An 18,423-nucleotide genomic window follows, 5' to 3' on the forward strand; every position below is an offset into this window, starting at 1 on the left:
TTTCCGGTTCCTCCCCTCTCCGTCCAGTGTGAGCGGAGATGGGAGAGATTGTGGCAGCGCTAATCAGTGACAAATCCATCCATACTCTGCATACTCACCCATCCATCCATGCTCACCCATCCATCCTCAGCATACCCATCCATCCATGATCACCCATCCATGCTCCGCATACCCATCCATGCTCCGCATACCCATCCATGCTCCGCATACCCATCCATGCTCCGCATACCCATCCATGCTCCGCATACCCATCCATGCTCAGCATACCCATCCATGCTCAGAATACCCATCCATCCATGCTCAGCATACCCATACATACTCGTCCATCCTCATCCATCCATAGCAATACTTAACCATCCATCCATGCTCTGCCATAATTAATCATACCCATCCATACTCATCCATGCCACTACAGTACCTCACAAAAGTGTAATAGGCAGTCAAATTAGATTTTAAACGTATGTCCTTAGAACACCTGATGGTGCTCCCTGTATGTTGGGCCTCTGTATGCGGCCACGCTGTGTAAAAGTCTCACACATGTGGTATCGCCGTACTCAGGAGTAGGAGAATCTATATTAGGGTGTAATTTTTGGTATGTACATACTATGTGTTACAAATATTGTGTAAATGGACAACTTTGTGTAAAAATGTTCTTTCCAAAATGGGGTAATTTTTGGGGCGTTTCCATTGTCCTGGTGCTCCAGGGCCTTCAAAAGTGTAAGGCCGCGTACACACGCGGGGACTGTTCGCTCAATTTTGTCCGTCAAACAGTTTCAGCAAACAGTCCGCTCAAAATTAGCATGGACGGACTTGCCCACACACGACGAACGAACAGTTTGCTGAAACCGTGCGCGATGACGTGAACGGCACGTACGACGGGACGGAAAATACAACGTCCTATACACTGCATTACAACTTTCAGCATGTAAATCCTTTCTGAGCATGCGCGGAACTTAGTTTGACGAACAAGCCTACACACGAGGGGACTGTTCGCTGAAACCAAGTTTCAGTGGACAGTTTTTCGGAAATTCCGAAAAACCTTGTTCAGCAAACTGTTCGCTGAAACTGTCCGCTGAAAGCCCACACACGGGCGGACTGTCCGCCGAAACACTGTTCAGCGGACAAAGTTGGGCGAACAGTCCCCGCGTGTGTACGCGGCCTAAGAGGTAGTCAAGAAATGATATGTGCAATTTATGCTCCAAGAACGACCTGATGGCACTCCCTGCATGTTAGGCCTCTGTATGTGGCCGCGCTGTGTAAAAGTCTCACATATGTGGTATCGCCATACTCAGGAGAAGCAGAATGTTTTTTAGGGTGTAATTTGTGCTATGCATATGCTGTGTGCAAGAAATAACCCGCTAATAACAATTTTGTGAAAAAAAAAAAATTAAGAAAAAGAAAATCTTGATATTGCAAAGAATTGTGGGAAAAATTACAACTTCAAAAAAACTCACAATGCCTCTTACTAAATACCTTGGAATGTCTACTTTCCAAAAAGGGGTAATTTGGGGGGAATTTGTAGTTTCCTGGCTTGTTAGGGTCTCAAGAACTCAGTCCTTCAGGTGTGATCAATTTTCAGAGATTGGCACCATAGCTTGTGGACTCTAGAACTTTCACAAAGACCAAATAATATACACTGATTTGGGTTATTTTTACCAAAGATATGTAGCGGTATAAAGTTTGCCCAAAATATATGAAGAAAGATTACTAATTTGCAAAATTTTATAACAAAAACAAAAAAAATGCATTTTTTAAACAAAATTTTAATTTTTTTCTTTTATAGCGCAAAAAATAAAAGCCAGCTACGACTAAGGCTATTGCCGAAACGCGTCAGTATATTTTACTCTCACTCTGATGCACCAATAAACGACACTTCAAGGATTGCAGTGTCGCCGACTCTTCTTACTACTGTTGCAAAAAATAATAATCCAGCGGTGATTAAATACCAAGCTTTATTTGTGTGAAAAAAAAAAAAGGACAAAAATTTCATATAGGTGCATGAATGAGTAATTGTCATTCAAAATGTGAGAGCACCAAAAGCTGAAAATTGGTCTGGTTAGGAAGGGGGTTTAAGTGCCCAGCGGTCAAGTGGTTAAATCAGGAAAAAATAAAAAAACTGCCACCAATCGTTTAATATTTTATCTTTAAGTTAAGGATGGTGGTACGTTGACCCATTTATTCATAAACTGAATGAAACTGCGTCAAAATGGCCATGTATGGCCAGCAAAAGTATTAGTGTCTCACGCCCTTTCAATATCTACCTCTAATACGTCTCTTGCAAGACAGCACTCTACCTCTTGTCTCTTGCAAGGCAGCACTCTCTTGTAATGATGCCTCTCTTCTGTAACAGACAGCCATAAAAGCGAATCTTAGACAGGTTTGCACGTATAAACTCTGCAGGTGAGGTTAGGCAATGGGTTTAGAAGTTGTGGGTGCAGAGCTAGTCCAGATCTACAGTAATAGATCTACCAAGCTTCTACCACAGAAAAAAAAAAAAAGGGCAAGCAAACATTATACTATTTCAGCATGGATAGCAGACATTTATGAGAATCGTGAAAAGGACCACAAGTCTCCTCCTGTACCTGATGTGGTAAGAGCATTGTGTGGCGGGGAAGCCGAGAGTCCAAGGTGGTTTCCTGAGACAGGCAGAGCATTTGCAACTGAGGAGGTGGTAAGCTGGTCCATGCCCACAGCGCTCAAATTCAACTCATTCATCCTGCAGCAGAAAAAAATATATTCACAAAATTTTCATTCATAATAGCGCAACACATCATTGTATGAAGTATAAAGCCGATCTCCATCCACTGACATCAACATAATTACAGGGAACAGCAAGCCCGATACATGGCATTGTAATGTGCTATGCTAGCCCTGTTCATATATTACAAAGTGATATATCCAAGGGGCACTGGGAATTGAATACTTATATATACAAAAAAAAGAGAAGGGAAAACAATTATTTGGAAAGCTCAGTGGCTTTGGTTGAGTAGCTTGCATGAAAACTGGCCTAACCCGCCATTAAGTATTCTGAAAGTAACAAAGCATAAACCAACAGAAGGAGCCCATTCGGGGGTCAAAAACCATCCCCTTCTTCAGGATTACAAAAAAGTATAAACAAAAAATATACTTTTAGCTATACTTGTTCATAACCAACTCGTAGCCCAAAGTAAGCCAGAGTCTTTTTGTCTCCTGAAACTCAATGGATGCTTTATAGTGAGACAATGTGATTTGGCCTTTTAAGATTTTGGTGTGGCGCTCTGTTGGTTTACGCTTTCTGCTGAACTATTAGGCGCCCACAAAAAGTGGACTTTTTTTTTTAACTCCTGCATATAATTGGTCATAGAATTCCCGCTGCAGCCACGTGTACACCCTTACTGTCTCGGGCCTCCTAAAATAGTAACACTGAGTTCACATAGTTTTATATGCTGTTCTGGCCATTTCAGTATCATGTAAGACAATCTGACCTGATGCAGGGGATTAGAGAGGACACATTCAGATTCTGCTCTTGTAACAAGCTGAGGCCCATGTGAAAGCAAGCGGGGGGGGGAAGCATGTACAATGCCACATTTTGAAGCAAGTTTAAAACGAGCCCTTAGAGTATTATACAAGGAACAATGCATAGAGCTGGATCCAATAAAACATGGAGGAAGAATTTACATATCCCTACATGAGGCACCGGTTTCACTTTGCGTCTGCTGCCAATTTCATTGTCGCATAAAGCTTGCCACAGAATAGCGAGAGACACTCCACCAGTCATGAGCAGCCTCCATTTTCTGGGATGGAGAAAAGGTGGTCAAGGTAGGGTGGCTGCAAGGTGAACTGATAACACAGTATGATAAATGCTCCATTGAAGTTCACTAGGATAAAAAAAAATAAAAAAAATACATTTTAGAGAAAGTTACAGAAACTGAAGTACAAAAGACTAAAGCTGGGAAGATGCTACTTGTTGCTCCTGCAAACTCCCAGAGTGACACACTGATCATTTTATAAGTCTACAGCAGGAGTAGGCAATCTTAGCATTGGTTGTTGTGGAGCCTATGTGGCACATTGTAAGACTGACAGTCACAGGCATGACTTCAAGGGGCAGACGTATGATGGGATTTGTAGTGTCACCATGGAGTATCAATGTTGCCCACTGCTTGTTAATATTGCCCAAGATGCTTCTAACAGCTCTGTGCTATCCTCTTATCAAGGAAGGACTAGCTATTGGGACACAATCCCCCTACAGGAGGGAGCACCGTCCTCTACGAGTCCCGCATTGTGCTCTCTGCTGAGCTCATCAGCGTGCTGCAGCTGTGGAAGTCATCTGCAGCAACAAGAGACAGCATTGTGCATGTGTAGGGCTCAGAAAGACATTGTTTGCTCTTGTACCACTGGGGGGCACCTGTCCTAACGGCTGGTCCGTATTAGAGAAGAGGACAGGACAGAGCTGTGAAAACTATCAGAAGCATTTTAAAGTCTGATTAATTTAGTACTATGTAATGGTCATGGGCTGCATAGAATTCTTTTTTTTTTTTTTTAAAGGTGATCTAACCTTTTAAAATGCACATTTTTGTCTAGGGGAACATTTAAAGTAGTTTAACTTACATTTTCCCCAAGTTCCCCCAGCAGCCAGCACTCTTCTTTTCCCTTGATGCTTCAGTGTGTGGCAAGGCTCTCAGGTTTCTTACATACAAAGCAGGCCTACTTTAGAGGAATGATCTCATGGAAAGGAGGAGCCTGCAGGAGCAAGGAAGAAGGTAGTTAAAATGACTTTTTAATGTTCCCCTAGACAAAAACGAGCATTGAAAGATTATATCAAAGAGAATCTTCAGTTGTATGAAAATGTGCAATTTCCTCCTTTTGGGTGAAGTTCTGCTTTAGGGGAACATAAAAATCATCCCTTGAAGTGGGGCTTCCCCTGCACTTTAAAAAAGTTAAATTGTTTTTTTTTTTTTTTGGGTCTAGAGCCTCAGGATCAACTGTTATACTACAAGATATCAAGGAGAAGTCCACAGGACGGATGGATCCACAGGTGGATGGGGATTGCACACAGTGTCACCGGCAGCTCCTCAACAGGAAATGGGAGTTCCCTCAGACAAACACAAAACAGCAGAAAATGGGAAAAAAAGTTTTCCTAAAGGAGGCGGTGCCTTAGAAACGCGTTGCGACCCGCCCACCCTGATTTGCTCTCTTGCTAGCTCTGTGAGAGCAGATGTGAAAGTTGGAGACGCTGTTGGTTATACACCTCCATACAGCAGGTCTGAGCTTATCCCCACAGTGGTCTTCTCATCCCTTGTGATGGCTGACTGCTTGATTGGTGATCCACATCCACCCTGTGTACAGCTTGCAAGATACTTGTATAAAAGTATCTGAATAAAGTGTTACTTGCTTTTACCATCACACTGACCCATGTGCCCTCTTCCTACTGTTGAAACCACACATGAGGTATTGCCGTGTGCGTTAGAGCGAGAGCAACAATTCTAGCACTAGTCCTCCTCCAACTCTAAACTGGTAACATAAAAAAAAAATATTTAAAGCATCACCTATGGAGATTTTTAAGTACGGAAGTTTGGTCATTCCATAAGTATGCACAATTTTAAAGTGTGACATGTTGGGCATTTACTTGGCATATCAACATCTTTCACATTATACAAAAAAAAAAAAAATTGGACTAACTTTACTGTTTGGTTATTTAATTCATGAAACTGTTTTTTTATTTCCAAAAAACAAAAACAAAAAAAACAAACACGTTTGAAAAATTCTTATGCAAATACCGTGCGACATAAAAGTTGCAACAACCGCTATGGTGTCTGCTAAAAACACACACAATAAAAAAAATAAATAAAATATATATATATATATATATATATATATATATATATATATATATATATATATATATATATATATATATATATATATATATATATATATATATATACACACACACACACACACACACTCATTTTGAAAATTATTTTTACATGTAGGAGAGGAGTGCCAGAAAAGGGGCCCGGTATAGAAGTGGTTAAATTATCACATTTTTCCTCAAAAGTAGTAAATTCAACAAAAAACATGCGTCCTTTTACAAAAGCGTTAATGTATTGTGATATTTAGCACTTACTAAATCTACTGCGAGCATGCTTTTACACCAAGGCGTCGGTGGCGCTTTACCGTTGTTTTAGCAGCGATATTCGGCCGCTAGCGGGATGCTTTTAACCCCCGCTAGAGGCCGAAAAAGGGTTAAAACCACTGGCAAAGCACCGCTGCAGATTTCAATGTATAGGAGCAGTGTATACACCACTCCTACAGCACTGCAAAGATGCTTGCAGGAATTTTTTTTACCTTTATCATCCTGCAAGCACACGGCTGCAGTGTGAAAGCACTTGGGCTTTCACACTGGGAGACAGGAGAGGCGCTATTTTTAGCGCTGTAGCACCTGTAAAGCGCCCCAGTGTGAAAGCAGTATTAGTTTTACCTTTTTTTTTTTTATCACTTTTTTTTTTGCAGGCTAACACTGCATCAGAGGAAGCATATTCTATGAACGAAGGCACACAGAAATGTTGTCAAAACTAAAAACATCCTTAGGCCCAGTTCATACTTGTATGGTCTGCATTTCTACAAGTAGGGCAGACCATTAAAATGAATGGTCTGCCCTACCCACAGAAACAGAGAAAGAAGTCCTGAACCATTTTTGAAAACATGGACATTTTGTCAATGCATGGGGAGTGAACGGTACCCCTGTGTGTCTGCTAAACGGCAGCACGTTTTTTCTGCATTTCAAGACCACATGCAAATGTGTTGTCGGCACTCAATAGTGTGAACTTGGCCGAAGGCTCAGTTCACATGTGTGCCTTAAATTTTTGGCAAGTCACATTTCCTAGGTGCGCTGCCAATGAACTCTATCAGAATGTGCTTTTTGATGAAAGTACACCAAAGATGTGGAATGCAGGACATTGATGCACTTTCATCAAAACGTGCCTTCTAATAAGAATTCAATGACAGCATACCTAAAACTCGCAAAAAAAAAAAAAAAAAAAAAAAAAATTAAAAAACCCACACACCATACACGTTTACCGACCCCAAGACAAAGTTCACATCAATGTTTTTTTAGTGCATTTGTTGACCTGCAGAAACACGCTCCAATCCATTTTAAGTGGTTGTAAAGGATGAAGGTTTTTTAACATGAATTTGATGCATGAAAATAAAAACCTGTGTGCTGCTCCTCCCACAGCCCTCCCTCTTGATCCAGCATTGTGCACGGGAGCCTCAGCTGTCTGGGTTCTCTCTCTCTCCTCATTGCCTGAGACAGCAGTGGGAGCTATTGATTACCACTGTTGTCAATCAAAGCCAGCTAGCCAATGAGGAGAGAGAGGGGCCGAGCCACAACTGTAAGCACTTTATGGATGCACAGAGCAGTGCTCAGGAGGGAGCAGGCAACAGTCCCTCATAGCAAGCTTGTTATTGGGGGCACTGCTGAAGGGGGCCGAATCAGGAGCACCAGCAGGGGACACAAGAAGAGGATGTCAAAACGATTGGACAGAGCACGTAAGTATGACATAAACAAGAAAAAAAAAAAAACACCAACGAACCTTTAATATCACTTTAACATTATTTCCTATGGGTCCCGTTCAGATCTATGCAGTTTCCTGAAAGTGCATTTTTTGGAAAGGTGCAGGGACTTACACGTAGGAGAGTTCATTTTTGGCTCTATAGACTTCAGCAAAAGCAGATCAAAAATACATGTACATGTGTTTTTGGTAAGGTTCTGTGTCTAGTCTCCTCCACCTACAATAAAAAAAAAAAAATAAATAAATAAAAAAAAAAAACACGCATGAAGACATATCAAAAACACATTTGGAATGGTGCAAAAACACATCAACCCCACATGCACAGATGTGAACCTATACTAATTCTAATGCTGACACTAATGCAAAACAACGCACCTATAATGTTATAATAGAAGTTTGGAAATAGAAAAAAAATAAACACACATACTCACCTAGATGGCTGCAGCACCAAGCCCAGCTGCATCTGTCCCCCACTGGCTCTACACCAAGAAAAGAGCGATCAAAGACAGTTGATCGCTCAGTATTCAGTCTGCAGAGAGCCAATGATTGCCAGTCTGCGGCTCTCTGCTCTCCCCTCCAGCACTCAGTAGAGCACCGGGCTGAGAGGCTGAGACAGCTGTCCATCCAGGCATGTGGGAGGATCCCGACTGTAAAGTCAGGATCTTTTAAAGGCAAGGACCAGCTGAGTGACGTCGGTCTACAACTATTGGCTAAAAACAGGTCACAGGAGTGCAGAACAAATTGCAATTCTGTGATTCATAGAAGTACTGCCAAAAAAAGCTAAAATGTGCATTTTCTGACACATTTTAAAGCTAGCCATAAGCAGTTAGAGGAAAAAAAAAAGCATTCAATATGCTCGACCGTTCAACTTTCCAAATGTTAGTGGGCTAATTTTTATGCCAAAAAAAATAAAAAAAACTTCAGATTTTTTGCAATGAAACAATTTTTGAAACATTAGTAGTGGAATCAATTAAGAAAAAAAAAATCTACAACCCTTGTGCATGTTAAAAAGTACCGTATATACTCGAGTATAGGCCGACCCGAATATAAGCCGAGGCCCCCAATTTACCCCCAAAAAAACTGGCAAACTTATTGACTCGTGTATAAGCCGAGGGTGAGACATGCCTGTCCATCCCTGTGTGTGTGTCCGTCCATCCCTGTGTGTCCGTCCATCCCTGTGTGTCCGTCCATCCATCCCTGTGTGTGTGTCCATCCATCCATCCATCCCTGTGTGTGTGTGTCTCCATCCATCCATCCATCCATCCCTGTGTGTGTGTGTCTCCATCCATCCATCCATCCCTGTGTGTGTGTGTCTCCATCCATCCATCCATCCCTGTGTGTGTCTCCATCCATCCCTGTGTGTGTGTGTGTGTGTGTGTGTGTGTGTGTGTGTGTGTGTGTGTCCAGCCTACCTTTGTCCCGAGCCTCCGTCCCGTGCCTTGCCTCCTTGCCTCCGTCCCGTGCCGTGCCTTGCCTTGCATCCGTCCCGTGTCGTGCCTTGCCTTGCCTTGCCCCCGTCCCGTCCCGTGCCGTGCCTTGCCTTGCCTCCGTCCCGTGCCCTCTTCGTCGGCGGCCATTGTAAAATTCAAAAGCTGCGCCGCCGCCTTCGCCTGTGATAGGCGGAACACTGAATTTCCCAGCAGCCTGTGTTCCGCCTATCACAGACGTCGTATCATCCTCGTCCGTAGTACGAGGATGATACGATGTCCGTGATAGGCGGAACACAGGCTGCTGGGAAATTCAGTGTTCCGCCTATCACAGGCGAAGGCGGAGCCGGAGGCGCGGCTTTTGAATAGAATGGCCGCTGTCTGTCTGCTCGACACGCTGATCGAGCGGGCAGACAGCGATGACTCGAGTATAAGCCGAGGGGGGCACTTTCAGCCTCAAAAAAGAGGCTGAAAATCTCGGCTTATACTCGAGTATATACGGTAATCCTGGATCGTGAAATTGATCATCCACAAATCTACAGTTTATGTTATCGATCGATAATATGTCGATAATTGGACCCACATCTATTGATACAACGATGGCGTTATCGCATGCAAGTTCGACAGATTTTTTTTTCCCCATTCTATACGTTTTTGTTGAATGAATTTTAACCGTCTATGGCCAGCTTAAGGCATGATAACCACGTCGACCCTGGATGGTTTTACCCCCTTAAAGCGGGATTCCACCCTAAAGTGGAACCTCCGCTGATCGGAACCCCCCCCCCCCTCCGGTGTCACAATTGACACCTTTCAGGGGGGAGGGGGGTGAAGATACCTGTCAAAGACAGGTATTTTCACCCACTTCCGGGCATAGACTCCCACGGGAGTCTACGCCATTTCCTGCCCTGCCGCGCTGTCTGCTGGGACACACATTTTATTTCCAATCCTGAGTTCAGAGTAGAACTGATACATTGTATACTTTTCACTCAGAGTTCCCTTCATTGTTAGGCCCCTTTCTTACATGCGGACGATATGTCCGTATTTCATCCATCCGTTTGCGGATAAATTATGGGCATACATTCATCCCTATGGGATAGCGGGTGTCTGCGGATGAACATCTGCAGACACCCGATTTCGCCCGCCTCCGCTACTGTCCGGTTCTGCAGATGGAGGAAAATCCTATTTTTCCATCCATCTGCAGAGCGGATCGGATGAACACGGACAGACGGTCCGTGCTCATCCGATCCCCCATAGAGGAGAGCGGAGAGCTGACAGAGCGGTCCCTGCACAGTGTGCGGAGACCGCCCTGTCCGCAGCCGGCTCAGCGGCAACGGAGCGATCCCCGCTGAGCGAGCGGATCATCACGGGGCGGATCATTACTGATCCGTCCCGTGTGAAAGGGGCCTTATTTTGTATATTCCTAAAACATCAACTGCCTGTATAAGCCCTCATGTACACTGCTGCTGGTAAACGGACATTTAGGAGCGGTTGGGCATTTTTTTTTTTTCAGCTGCCTCGCAACTCTCCTCTATGTTATCTTATCAGTACATGTACACAGGGTGGTTTATACTCGTTTCTAGGCATTTGTGTTTAGAGGTTTTTTTTGTTTTGTTTTTTAAATAGGTACAGATGCTGAGTTTAGAGGCATTTCAAGTGCCAAACGCTTACAAATGCAGCTAAAACGACGGTATGTATGTGTATATAACTATATATACATAAAAACGCAAAAGCTGCTAAACGTGACACTTTAACGCTGCAAAATGGACATTTTAAATGTAGGTCACTATCTGTTAGGTCATTCAGGAGAGGTTGTAAAAACATTCCGTGTACATGAAGCCTAAGGGCCGGTTCACACAGCGGGCGATGCGAGGCGACACGACTCGCCTCGCCTCGCTCCCGCAAGTCGCCCCCGTTCTGTACAATGGAACCGTTCTGAGAGGAGCGACTTGAGTCGCTCCGACTTCTATACAGAAGTCATTTGCAAGTCGCCGCCGAGGCCGCTGCAGGTCGCGGCGAGGCAAGTCGGAGTCGCCTCGCCTCGCCTGCAGTGTGAACCGGCCCTAAGGAGATAAATAGCCACTGAATTTTTTTTTTAAGCAGACCTTCAGTAATTTTTTTCAACTTTCCATCTTTTAAATGTCCTGCCCTTGTTTTAACTTTGGATAGTAAAATATTTTTTTTTCCTGCCAGTAAATACCTCATAAAAACCACTTCTTGTTTCTTGTCTGGTCATTAGCCTAGGCTTATGTCATCATGTACAGCTCTATTTCTCTCCTTAGAGTCTGTCAGGAAGGGACAGATGAGCCATAAGAGGGTCAATGAGAGCTTCAGAGCTGGGGAGGTGTGCCTCTGTAAATCCAGGAAGTGAACCAGCAGCAGCTTCAGCCAGACTCAGCTGAAGGAGATTTCTGCAGCATATTTGGCAAGTACAGAATCACAGTATATATAAAATAATATGCCAAGTGGTTGGAGGGAAGCTTCACAATGGCAAAGATGTTTTCATTGCAAAATTATGTGAGCAGACTGCAGTTCCTCTTTAAGTGAATTGACTTTAACAACATATAGAGATTTTTTTTTTTTTCCAGTATTTACCTCAAATTTGATATTTTACTTTGCTGAAGTGACTTTTTTTATTGTATACAATATTTCCAAAAAACATATCACATGTGATAACCGTTAGTGAAATGATCCCGCAGACTAAACTTAAAACACAGGTTTAGTCAAGTGATGCACTTTAAAAAAATAAGCTCAGCTTAAAAAAAAAAAAAATGCACATTTTATTTATTATTTTTTGTTGCAGGAACCTGTAAAGCATTGCACTAGTAGATCGCTGATGCCATGCAGATCTCCTGCACACAGTCAGTGTATCTGCTTCCTTGTATGGGTGAGCCGATACTCCCCGACAGGAAGACTCAATGAACTACCACAGCACCCTGGTAGTTCATTGATAACTACAAGCCGACAGCCACTAAGGATTGTGGGTGCTTGTAGTTCACTCAGACACAGATCTGTGTGTATAAATGACAAGGCCACGTGGACAGCTTTTCAAACAGTGACAGGGAAACTTCTCCCTGTACTGCTGCCACAGGGCTCTCCTGATTCAGATCACCTACCTAGTACATGATCTGTCGCTTCTGGGTAGGGGACCCACACGCACCACCAGCTGTGATTAGACGCAGCACAAGCCGATCAGTGGGTGCTGGGCAATGGATGACTTCTGGCACCCGCTGACAAGATAGAGCTCTGCATTGTTTACATAGACAAAGCCCTGTCTTGCCAGTGGGGAGGTGGCAGCAAAGCAGGAAAACAAATCAGGGCTTCCCTTACAGAAAGCACCTCACTATACACACACACAAACACTGGCTAGGCACACATTTAACCCCTTCCCAGCCAGTGTCATTAGTACAGTGACAGTGCATATTTTTAGCACTGATCGCTGTATTAGTGTCATTGGTTCCCACAAAGTTTCAGTTAGTGTCAGATTGCCTGCCATGCTATCACATTACCACTAGAAGGCCCCTTTCACACTGGGGCAGTTTTCAGGTGCTACAGTGCTAAAAATAGCGCCTGAAAAAAAAAAAAAACGGCCCCTTTCACTCCAGTGTGAAAGCCGGAGGGCTTACACACTGGAGTGGTGTGCTGGCAGGACAGTGAAGAAAAGTCCTGCTAGCCACATCTTTGGAGCAGTGTATTCACTGCTTCTACCCATTGAAATCAATGGGGCAGCGCGGCTATACCGCCGGCAAAGCGCTGCTGCAGCGGCGCTTTTAACCCTTTTTCGGCTGCTAGTGGGGGTTAAAACCGCCCCGCTAGTGGCCGCATACCACCGCTAAAAACACCCGCACTGCCCCAGTGTGAAAGGGGCCTAAGTCACTGATCACCGCCATTACTAGTATAAAAATAATCCTTTTTTTTTTAATTCCAGTATATATCCCATGTTTGTGGGTGCTAGAACTTTCATGTAAACCAATCAATATACACTTAATGGGATTTTTGTTGCCAAAAACATGTAGGAGAATACATATTGGCCTACATTTATGAAAAGATTTGATTTTTTTTTTTTTTTTTATTGGATGCTTTATAGCAGAAAGTAAAAAACATTGTTTTTCAAACATTTTCCATCTTTTTTCATCGATAGTGCAAAAAAAATAAAAACCACAGAGGTGATCAAATACCAGCAAAAGAAAGCTCTATTTGTGTGAAAAAAAAAAAAAAAAAAAGAAGGATGAAGGAGATATAAATTATTTTGTGTACAGTGTTGCATGACTGCACAATGGTCAGCTAGCCTCTTGGCGTCTGCGCTATAACCGAATGACAGCCACAGAGCGGACCTGAATTCCCAGGAGGCCATCACAGGACGGCCTCCCCTTTGCACACGCCCCCTGCAGGGTGCTCGCTGTGATCACTGAGTCACTGAGACTCATGTGATCACAGATCCCATTAAGGGGCCGGTCCCGGCCCCTTACCACGTGATCAGCTGTCAGCCAAGGACAGCTGATCACATGATGTAAACAAAAGCTCGTTAATGGGTTTTTTTTTTCTCCTCATGCTGACAGCATGCGGAGAAAAAAAAGCCAATCACCGGCTTATGTGCAAGGGACATTGGTCCCGAAGGGGAAGAGACAATTCTGCCTCATCTGTGCCACCAGTACCCCCTGCCAGTGCCAGCTGCCATTGCTACCTGCCCACAAGTGCCACCTATCAATGCCACCTAGCAGTTCTGCCTATCAGTGTAACCAACCAGTGCTGATCAGTACCCATCACTGCCACCCATCAGCGTACATCAATGAAGAAGAAAATTACCTGTTTTCAAAATTTTATAACAAAATATAAAAAAAAAAATTTTTTTAATTCAGTCTTTTTAAAACATTTTAACAAAAAATAAAAAACCACAGAGGTGATCAAATACCACCAAAAGAAAGCTCTATTTGTGGGAAAAAAAATGCTGAAAATGTCATTTGGGTACACTGTAGTATGACTGTGCAATTGTCATTCAAAGTGTGACAGCGCTGAAAATTGGTCTGGGCACGAAGGGGGTTTAAGTGCCCAGTAAGCAAGTGGTTAAAGCAACGTAGTGCCAAAAAGAAAATAATGCCCTGGTCATGAAGGGGTTAAAAAACACAAGCGGTAGACACACACACATTCGGGGCGTACCCCATCAAAGACATGAGATGGGAAGTGTGGTAACCCATAGCAACCAGTAAATAGACATCTGTCAATCATCTGCTACCAGGAAAGTGAAATCTGATTGGCTGCTCAAAGACCCTCCTCTCTGTAGTAAGAGATTCAATTGTGTGACTAGTGCAGTCCCAGTAGAACAGAACGACAGCAATACACCCCACCACCCTCTGTGACATGTATAGGAGAGCCTACACACCAAGGACAGCAAGGCATGCTGGGATTTGTAGTTCCACACCGTCTGAAGACCTCCCGGCTCTTCTAAGGGCCACCAGACGAAAGATAGGGCGCCATACCGCTAGCTACTCACACCCCTCTCCACCACGGAAACTCCGTCCTCATCCTCCGCTCCCAAGATGGCGCACGCGGAAGCAACGTCACGTCTGGAAGGCCCAACCAATCATTGACCACCGAGGTGCCGCTGTTCTGTCGAGAAGTGCCCCCCAGCGGATAGAGCCCGGCCTGAGCTGCGCATGCCCATGTGGAACTGCGCATGCGCCGCATGGAGCCGAGGAACAGCTGAGTTTACGATCAGCTGTTGTCTAGTGTGGCGGAGGGACAGATATTTACATGAAGGTGGCGGATATTTCAATGATGGGCAGCGCTGGGTATCGATGGGCAAAGATATCTTCAAAATCTTTATCTGTTATTCACTGTGAACGCTTGCAGGGCGTGTTTAGTCAATTGAAGGGCAGCTTTTTCTATATTCCATAAAGATTTATTTAGCAGATTTGTTTGGCCATCGATAAAAATTCCGTCCCCAGCACTGGCCATCATTGAAATATCCGGCCCCTTCATGTAAATACCTGTTCCCTCACCTACATGAATGTGCCATCGGCAACGCCAGACAACAGCTGATCTTAAAGCGGGAGTCCGCCAGGACTCCGCTTTTTTTTTTTTTTCTTTAAAAGCCAGCAGCTACAAATACTGCAGCTGCTGACTTTTAAAATAGTGACACTTACCTGTCCAGCGCGCCCGAGATGTCGGCACCCGAAGCCGATCTCTAGATCGTCTCTCGGGTGCTGCCGCCGCCATCTTGGGTATGGGAATCAGGAAATGGAGCCTTTCGGCTTCATTTCCCGGTTCCCTACTGCGCATGCGCGAGTCGCGCTGCGCAATAAGGACGGTCCCCGCTGCCTCTGAGATCTGTGTGTTTCCCAGCAGGCAGCGGGGCACTTGCGGAAAGGGGCGGGCACTTGCGGAAAGGGGCGTAATCTACGCCCCTTTCCGCAGAGAGCTATCCCGGAAGTGGGTGCAGATACCTGTACTGTACAGGTATCTGCACCCCCCTCCCCCCTGAAAGGTGCCAATTGTGGCGCCTGAGGGGGGGAGGGTTCCGATGAGCGGAAGGTGCACTTTAGGGTGGACCTCCGCTTTAACCTCTTGCTTTGTCACATATGGCGACCCATCACATTTGTGAGTCCAGGTTCAAGCCCCACCATCCAAGTGGACAGAGTTAGATTATAAATATGCCAAGCGAGGCTGTGCCCAAAGCGTGGCAAGCGAAGGGAGGAGAGGGGCCCTGTGTTGGAGCGCATATGGCGGTGTCGCGCATTCACACTCCAGCAAAATGTGATGGGTAGCCAAATGTGACGTGACATGGGCACCTAAACGTCCTCCTGCCCAGACCAATTTTCAGCTTTTAGTGCTGTCACAGTTTGAATGACAATTACTCAGTCATGGTGTACAAATGTGTATTCCTGCGCTAATAGGAGATAAATACCCTGGTAAAGGTGCAGCAATCACTGAAGGGGTTAAACACTACCCAAAGAATAAAAGTATAAAAAAATCAATATTTGGTGATGGGCTCCTAAATCGTAAGTGCCAGTAGGGTCACACTGTTATGGGTATCAGATATATGTAAATAAACTGAACTGATGAATTCATAAAAGTCCATAAGATGAAATAAAGTGAAAAAAAAAATGCAGATGGTGGGGTAATAAACAATCCATGTAAATTAATAAATATGTAAACTGAACTGATTAATAGAAGTCTATATAGTGAAATAACAGCAAGTGCAAATGACGGAACAGTAAACAATTCCTACAGATGACATGAGATGCAAGTGTGAAATTAGAGGGCTGTCTAGCACCTTTTGATGGGTGGCACTGATGGGCACTGGTAGGTGGCATTGATGGGCACTGGTAGGTGATATTGATAGGCAGCACTGGTGATGACACACTGTGGGCACTGATAGGTGGCAATGATGGGTGATACTGTGGGCACTGATAGGTGGCACTGTGGGCACTGATGGGTGGCACTGTGGTAGGTGAGGCTAGTGGGCACCGAAGCCTCTCCACAATCAGGACTGATGTCTCTCTCGCAGCCGCTGGTGATCAGCTTTTATTTTTCTACTCACGCTACCAGCGTGAGGAGAACAGTTAACACTAGGGGGCGATAAAGGGGTTAAATGTGTGTTCTAACAGTCTGGAAAGGAATACTGGAGTTGTATGCAGGGCCTGGCCACCGCAGTGGCTTGACACTTATCATTCTTTTTTCTCTTTCTTTTTTTTTTTAATTTACTCCAGGATTGAGTGTGCTACATATCCTAAGTCTAAAAAGGAGTACTGGGGTTATACGTACAGACCGGCCTCCACAGCGGCTTGACACTTTATTTTTTTTAATTTTTTTTGGTCTAGGATTGAGAGTGCTAAATGCGTTAAGTCTGGAAAGGAGTACTGGAGTTGTACGCACGGTCTGGCTACCGCAGCAGCTTGACACTTGTCATCCTTTTTTATTTAGTATGGGGAATGTTGGGAAGTGTCCCCTTTCTTTTCCCCTTCTCCCCCTTTCCCTTTCCTCTGCTTCTCCTCTTTTTCTATTCAGATAATATTTTTTAGTCACGCAGATCTATTATTCATGCATTTGAAAGAGATTTATATGCTATGTATATGGTTTCGTTTTGTTTGCGTGCACTGAGTTTTATTAATTGCTATTATTAAAAATCTAACAATCACAGCCCATTTCATCACACTATAAGTGTCTGGAACACTTTTGACATTTTGTTTTACATTTTCTTTGATTTTGCCATCACTCAGGAAAAGATAGCTCTCATTAAACGGATGCTTGTAATCCTTTAATGCATTCAAATATCTCAGTCACCTTGTTCTGTAATGTGATCTGGCCCACCTTTAATAGAGAGATTCAGTAGCTGAAAAGAGAGGACTTATCTGCTCTGTCTGGTAGGGCAGGAGAGCTGGAGAAGAACATGATGAAGATACTGAATCAATCCTTTGATGTGAATAATTACTCCCAGGCCAAAATACCCAGATGCAGCCTAAGGGAGTTTGTTTTAAGCCACTCACGTGGTTTCTCACTCACACACACATATCTCACCTGAGGCTATAAAGACCTTACCTGTGAGGCCATCACTGCTCAGTCTCCTCTGCACGACACATAGAAGAAAGAAGTACAACTTTCACAGAAGAGTGGAGAAGCTGTAATAAAACTAGAAAGGTCAGTTCAAATATTGTTAATTGTTTTTTTTTTTTAAATCTTTTGTCTTTTTTGCTCTTTTTTTCTTATTCTTTTAGCTGTGACTTTTCTCCTCTCTTTTGCTTCTTTTCGGTGTTTTCCTTTTTTCTTCAAATATCTTCCTTTGCTTCTCATATTCTTCTGCCCTTGCTATATCTTTTCTCTCTTTTCTCTTTTTTTTTCCCCTATTCTTGATTTTATTTGTCTTTACTATAGCCCTCACAAGAATATCTCAAAATCAGGTATCCAAAATAAGTTGACAAAGTTGTGTCTTCTATACAGACAAATTAGGTGGTTGATTTTGGGGGTTACACTGTGATCATCGATGTTTGACTTTTCTCATTAAGCCCCCGTTGACACTTGTCCCTGTGATTTTCAGCTTGTTCCCCTAGTCTGACTAATCCTGAGTACACTCGGCATGCAGAATCCCATTCTTTCTAATTGTCCTGGTTCACACTTGTACTCGTGCCCAACACTTATGCTTAAAAAAAGTACATGAGCTTTTTTTTTTTAGCATATTGGCATTTTTGGTCCCATAGGAGTGCCTGCAAAAGCTCAACATGCACCATTTTGGGGTGTATTCACACCTAGAGAAGTCACCTCTTTCTATAAAAGTGCTCTCTTCTCGCCAGTGCGATAAATAAACTCCTGAAGCTTAAAACATGTGCAAAATTAATACAAAACCTCTGAAAAACACATGAAAAATGCTTAACAATCACTAGAAATACGCTCTGCTCAGTTATGAATGCAGGCTTACATGTAGTCTATTTTAAATGAATTAGGAAAGCTTA

The 18,423-nt window shown here is 43.7% G+C and overlaps 1 protein-coding gene across 7 annotated transcripts in view; it reads right to left on the reverse strand.

Moving 5' to 3' along the window:
- PRDM4 (PR/SET domain 4) overlaps positions 1–14,535 on the reverse strand; it is a 48,166-nt gene extending 33,631 nt beyond the window's left edge. Inside the window, exons 1-5 of one of the 7 annotated variants that reach the window (XM_077469145.1) lie at positions 14,358–14,535; positions 7,669–7,770; positions 4,588–4,719; positions 3,668–3,857; positions 2,583–2,716 (exon numbers count right to left, since the gene is read on the reverse strand). In XM_077469145.1, the coding sequence (XP_077325271.1) occupies positions 2,583–2,716; positions 3,668–3,669 (136 nt within the window). In that variant the 5' untranslated portion in view covers positions 3,670–3,857; positions 4,588–4,719; positions 7,669–7,770; positions 14,358–14,535. Of the gene's footprint in view, positions 1–1,473; positions 1,611–2,261; positions 2,342–2,582; positions 2,720–3,667; positions 3,858–4,587; positions 4,720–7,574; positions 7,771–14,357 lie in introns of those variants that run through there. The other 6 variants (XM_077469144.1, XM_077469147.1, XM_077469146.1 and 3 more) reach the window with 6 other exon arrangements.
- Between the last annotated feature and the right edge of the window lie 3,888 nt (positions 14,536–18,423).

Source organism: Lithobates pipiens, unplaced genomic scaffold (genome assembly GCF_037356315.1).
Source record: "Lithobates pipiens isolate NorthernLeopardFrog02 unplaced genomic scaffold, aLitPip1_a1.2 Scaffold_8, whole genome shotgun sequence".
NCBI classification, from domain to species: domain Eukaryota; kingdom Metazoa; phylum Chordata; class Amphibia; order Anura; family Ranidae; genus Lithobates; species Lithobates pipiens.